The sequence below is a fragment of the Egretta garzetta genome, unplaced genomic scaffold (assembly GCF_000687185.1).
Source record: "Egretta garzetta isolate BGI_Z169 unplaced genomic scaffold, ASM68718v1 scaffold41, whole genome shotgun sequence".
NCBI lineage: Eukaryota > Metazoa > Chordata > Aves > Pelecaniformes > Ardeidae > Egretta > Egretta garzetta.
Window position 1 is genome coordinate 2,394,073 of NW_009258755.1, and position 6,275 is coordinate 2,400,347.

At 41.5% G+C, this 6,275-nt stretch overlaps 1 protein-coding gene across 1 annotated transcript in view; it reads left to right on the forward strand.

The window, feature by feature from the left end:
- CSGALNACT1 (chondroitin sulfate N-acetylgalactosaminyltransferase 1) overlaps positions 1-5,481 on the forward strand; it is a 14,781-nt gene extending 9,300 nt beyond the window's left edge. The window contains exons 3-7 of the mRNA XM_009649201.2: positions 30-131; positions 933-1,111; positions 1,519-1,613; positions 4,716-4,797; positions 5,161-5,481. Of these exons, the coding sequence (XP_009647496.1) occupies positions 30-131; positions 933-1,111; positions 1,519-1,613; positions 4,716-4,797; positions 5,161-5,444 (742 nt within the window). The 3' untranslated portion in view covers positions 5,445-5,481. The remainder of the gene's footprint in view (positions 1-29; positions 132-932; positions 1,112-1,518; positions 1,614-4,715; positions 4,798-5,160) is intronic.
- Positions 5,482-6,275: the final 794 nt, after the last annotated feature.

Consider the following 6,275-nt stretch of genomic DNA (forward strand, 5'->3'; position numbering starts at 1 on the left):
CAAGTCACAGATCTGTCTGTCTTCTCTAGGGAAATGGGCATTCATCAGGATGGGAGAATTCACCTCACTGTAGTTTACTTTGGAAAAGAACAAATGAATGAAGTCAAATCAATACTTGAAAATACCTCCAAGTAAGTACCTGAATACCTGATGTGTTCTGTTCATACACAGGGATTGTACCATGAATTGGAGACTAGATAGCTGTCCAAGCTTGTAGTTGTGCCAAAAAGTTCTAAACTGCATTGGAGAAAATGGCTTTCTTTCCTTTATATCAGAAAAACAGTATTACCCTGATAGTCCCATATGTGTGTTTTTGCAATGTTGGTCTTTAGAACCACAGAAGAAATTTTACTGAATTTATCTCAGTGCAGCTTTTCTTTTCCTCACACTGGTAACTTCTTTAGTGCTTTTGAAAGTGGCTTTAATGGTTAGGACTGAAAGTTGATTTCCAAAGGCAGGTGCAGGCAATTTCAGTAGAGCACACAGGAACTAGATACTTTTGGCCAGGTCTGGTCTATTGTGTTTGCTTGCATAGCTGCGTTTGTCAAGATCATGTGGCAGTGTCGCCTTTTGTTACCATCTCCATGTGGGAAGAAGACCCTTGTATAGATACAGCAATGTGACCACGGGTATTTTGTACTTGCCTACTAAAGATATTTTTGTCCATCTAAGCCTTGTTGGGATTTTTGTGAGGTATGCCCAGAGAATGTCTGGGACAGGGATGCTAGTGTAGGAGTACACAGGTCAAGCTCTGAATGTAGACATAGGGGAAATCTCCTCAATACTCAAAGAGGACATGTCTTCCCTCAAACTGCTCTCAGAACTGTGATAATACAATTTGTAGGTTAATTGTTTCATATTGGGTTCCTGCCCCCACTTGCATTAACAGCTGGAAGGGCAGGGTAAGTTTCTGAATATTTTCTTTCTCCTAGGTCAGCCAACTTCAAGAACTTCACCTTCATCCAGCTGAATGAAGAATTTTCCAGGGGCAAAGGATTAGACGTCGGTGCTCGATTTTGGAAAGGAAATAATGTTGTTCTTTTTTTTTGTGACGTGGACATATACTTCACAGCTGAATTCCTGAACTCCTGTAGACTGAACACACAGCCAGGTACTCATGAAGTGTATTGTCTTTCAACAGATTTTTACCTATTGTGTAACAGCCTTCACCAGAGTATTCTTGTCTTTGAATTGGTAATGAAGCTGCTGTAAATCATTCTTGAAACTTAGAGAACTAAGACATGTATAATAATTCCATTGCTGGTTGGCTTTTGAAAGGTTGTAACAGTCCTCCTCCCACTGTGATTGAATTTGTTGCCTTCAGCAGCTGTGCTTTCTGGAACAGGGTCTTCTCGTTAATTATATATTCACATTCACATTCTCATGCAAAGAACATAGGCTCAGTCCAAAACCTGTGTGACTTAGTCTGGATTTGGTCTGGCCTGGACAGCATCTTGTAAGACAGAGAAGTGTGTTTTACACAGCTTTTTAAAAAAAATAACCCATTGTCATTTCCAGGGAAGAAGGTGTTTTATCCTGTTCTCTTCAGCCAGTATAACCCCAGTATAATTTATGGCCACCATGATTCCATCCCATCTTTAGAACAGCAGCTGGTAAGTACATGCTTCTCTGAATGCCTGCTTTTATTTGGACAAAGCGTTTTTTAAAGATGCATGTGCTCTTGGGTAGCATTCCTTGTGCACAGTGACTACCACACAAACAAAACTAACTATGGCCATTGCCTTACTGTGAGTTCTGCAGTTAAGTTTCACAGGGAAGTATCTTGGTACCATTCATTTTAACCCTTGTTTGATGTTTTATACATGGAACCTAAGAATTTAAACCATGTCTGCTTCTCTGCCAGAAGAGTTCCTCCATGGTGTGCTGTCTTGGGGTGACAGTCCCTGATCTTGCTCTCATTTCTTCCTTGCATTGAATAGTTTCTTTGCTTGCATCTTGAAGAGCTGACATTTGTAAAAACCATAGATATCCTTAGATGAGTCAGTGAAAAAGAATTCCAGAGGCTGTCACAGTTATTCCCCCACTTACTTGAACACCTACAGTGGCTTTTCCCATCCCACAGTTCATGACTAAACTGCCTGCAAGCAGACAGTGTGTTTCTGAAGTGTGCCACGCTGTCTCAGAGTTGGAAGATACGCTTGGAGCTGTCCCTTCTGGCTTTAATCTGGCACTGATAGAACACACCATAACTCCACTGATTTCCATCTCACCTGCTTATCTTTGGTGTGAGAACAAAGCATTATTTTTAAAAACATTGCCATAAAGCATATGATTAAAACATGTAGTTAAACCCAGGTGAATCTCTTTGATGAGGAGGAAGTTGTTGTGAGGAAGAAGCAGAGCACACAGATGAGAGGTTCATGTGAATGCTAGTGGCAGAGCCGTGGTTTGGCACTGATGTAGATGCTATTCTCCATTCTCTTGTGCTCTGGCATTGCATTGTCTTGAATCTAAAGGGGTGATAGAAGTGGTGGTTTTCCTTTGTGTACACCCTCCACTCTTGCTTCTCTCCAGAGTCAGCGGGTCACAGTCCTCTGCCCCCTAGTGCTGGTAAGTGGCTGAATTTTCAAATTGAAGCATAAGCCAGCTATGCAGCTTCATTCAGCTCCTCTGGGTCCCAGCCTGCCACAGCTGCCCCTCTTACTGCCAGGCACTGCACCTATCAGAGCTCATCCTGTCCCACTGGACACTGTTTCCAGAGCATCCAAGCTTTGATTGTTGTTCTCGGTAGGTAAGAATTAGGGGTCTTGTGAGCCCAGCAACAGTCGCAGCTGGAAAAGATCACGAGGGGCCTGAGTCCAGTCTTCTGTCATCAGTACCCCCACCTCGTGCAGTCCCTCTAGAAAAATGAAGAACTAGACTTTGAAAAGTCCACCCAAAATATTTTAAAATATTTCTTTGTCTACTGCTCCCTGTGTTATGCAGCAGGCAGCCAGAAAGTCTTTTAGTGAAGAGTCTGGAAAATCCTTTCCACTGTTTTTTTTACTCAGAGGAAACCTGTTCTGATAATACCATGGAATTCACGTCAGCTCTTCTCTCTCTAATGAGAGCCCGTCAAGGATCCTCAGGCTTGTAAGCACTGTGCTTAGGAAATGAAATAGAGTTTAGCTCTCAAGCTAGCATAAATTCCATAGAGTACATTGTCAGGTTTGTGCAAATATTTATAGCTAATGTTTGAATCGTAAAACGTGATGCTTATGTCAGAAAAGCTTCTTGATTTAAAGAAGTACTGCCAATCTCATTTTTATGTAGATTTTTATATTTTTCAGCCCACATTAGTTCCCAGGCCTGAGGCCAGATCTGTGCCATTAAAACAAGACAGTGTTAGCTCTCTGTCCTGGTAGTTGGGCTGCTGAGAAAAAAAAAGCCTTCAGAAATCTTTGAAAGAATTTGATTTGTGCAGCAGCCACTTGCGCTAATGGGAAATAATAACGTTAATGCATATGAGTGGCTTGCTGTAAGGGCATCATTATGGAGATTTCTTGTTACAGTGCAGACCTGACAGTTGCAATCTTGTTTCCTTTTAATTGGCTTCTGCAGTGGCTTGGCTTTTTCAATGAGAGGATAAATGAGAAAAGAAAGAGAGAGCAACGTGAGCAGTAAAATGAAAAAAAGCCACTGAAGTGACAAGGGTTATGAACAAAAAGGGGAGGCATAAATGAGAAATCAGGAGAGACTATTCTGGAAGAGGATTTTTTGGTAAAGGAAACACTAGGATTTGTAAATCCAGAAATGGAAATTCTGTCTCCTCATCTTCAGTAACTTTGTCACCAGTGAAGCCAAAATTTTCAAAAATAGCTGCTAAGGGGTAGGTTTGTAACCAGACCTTCAAGAGTGTGAAATACTGCTGACTTGCTTAGAGGATTTAAATACCTGTCCCAGTCTCTTGGAACTCTTGGATGTCTCACCAGATTGGGTTAGGTCACTCACACGCATGAATTATGGCCTTAGGCATCTATACTTGGATATCTGCTTTTGAAAATAATAGCCATGGTTTCTCACTGCTTTGATTTTCTACCTATAATACGTAATGTTTTCATGGTCCATCTGAGTAATGTAGACTGCCCATTCATTATTACAAAGGGTTTTATGGGATATGTATTTAGCACCTAACATTTCTAGAGTTCAATTTTAGCTGTATTTAGCAGTTCTGCAAGGGAAACTATTCTTAACACTTTTGTAATTTTTATCAAAATTAAGGTAATCAAAAAGCTGTCAGTTGTGCAATCAGATTGGAACCACCATTTTTTTCCAGAGCTCTTGTGGTCCACAATCCAGATGCCACCATCTGCTCTGCAGCAGAGTCTGGTGTCCCTGGTTTACCAGTGCGTTTCTTACATCAGATTTGAATCCTGCAGTAACTAATTATTTTGGAGAATGTTTTGCCTTTAAAGAAGCAAAATCCAGAGAGTGATCTGATGTTGCTCCACTTGGTCTACAACAGCAGGAGTGGAGCGAAACCTGATCATTCCAGATCAGGGGGTTTACCCATGATAGTAATAACGCAGCTGGTTTTAGGGGGCAGAAACATGCAATGAGTATCTACAAAAACTGATTCAGGATCAGCCATGGACTTACGTGGGGAAGAGTAAAAGGACGGGTACTCCTGTTTCTGACCACATTCAGGGACTTGTCTGCTGCTCACACTGAAACAATTTCTGCTCCCATATAAATATTCCTTTCCCTCCATGCAGATTATTAAAAAAGAAACTGGATTTTGGAGAGACTTCGGTTTTGGGATGACTTGCCAGTACAGATCTGATTTTATCAACATAGGTAAGACAAATACACTCCAATACATCTGCCTTTTTACTGAGAAACAGCAAATTGTGATCAGCTTCCCTTTCCTTGGCCAGTGAGTCTATGCCTCTAATTTGCAGCAGTGCTCTGGTTAGATGGTCAGACTATTCCTAGGTGCCATAGAGGTTACCAGAAACTAAGCACTGCTCAGCACAAGTAAAGCAATTTTGTCTGATTGTGAAAGAGTTGAAGCTAAGAAATTTGGACACTTTGATGTTGGCAGTAAGTATGGCTGTTTTAAAGGGCTGGCTGGAGCCAGAGAACAGCTGTAGTGCAATTAATAGCACTGAGTTTGCTAGTATATATTTCTAGTTTTATTTTGGATTTTGTTTGTGTCAGGTGGCTTTGATCTGGACATTAAAGGCTGGGGTGGTGAAGATGTACATCTGTACCGCAAATACCTTCACAGCAACCTCATTGTGATCCGAACGCCTGTCAGGGGTCTCTTCCATCTGTGGCATGAAAAGCAATGTCTGGACGAGCTGACCCCGGAGCAGTACAAAATGTGCATGCAGTCCAAGGCCATGAACGAGGCTTCTCATGGCCAGCTTGGGATGCTTGTTTTCAAGCAAGAGATTGAGACACACCTGCACAGACAGAAACTGAGCAGTAAGAAGACATGAAGCCAGAAAGGGAGGCAAAAAGCCTCTGAATTGGACTATAGGGTGTTTCGGAAAAGAGTTGCTAACAAGAAAAGACGGGATGAGACTGAAAAAGGATGGAGATTCCATCAGGATGGCAGCAAAGAAGATGAGGGAAAGTGCTTGTCCTCCCTTCTTCTGCTTTTTTCTTAATGGGGCTTTTAAGTACTCTATTAGCCTGACTGTTCAGCACTTGCTTCTGGGGAGACTTGAACGCTTGATGAGGTTCAAGGTCACAGAGACAATAAACATTACATAAATGTCAGTGTGATAGTCACAGTAACAAAGGGATGTGCTCTTCTGTTGAAATGTTTGTAAGATGTGTACAGTTATTTAAAGGATTGACCCTTCGGTGGGCCAATAATAATGAGTTAATTTCTACATCTAACCTGACATATCTAAAAAGGGCTATGTTTGAGTAAGTACAGAGCTCCTGCTCTGAGAAGGACATCTGATTGTTAACGATGGTTAATCTGGAGTGACCAAAAATCTTCTTCCCTTAAGGGGCTGGGGTGGGGGGACAGCAGCAGTGCACTAACAGGATATTCCCAGTTCATTCAGAGACAAGAGCCATCTCAGAAAGTGCTTTCTAAAACTCAGAAAGAGAAAGCCTTACCAGTCAAGTGTGATGGTTCAAAAATGCTGGAGAGTAGTGTTTGTTCTCTTCTGTGGACAGTGAACCAAAAGCAATGAGCCATGTCTGTATCGCATGAATCAGATGGTGTATTTCTGCTTTAGAACACTGTATCTCAAGATTTATTTTTAAATGAAGTTGGTTTTGCTTGGGAATTATTTTGTCATACTTCAGGTTTT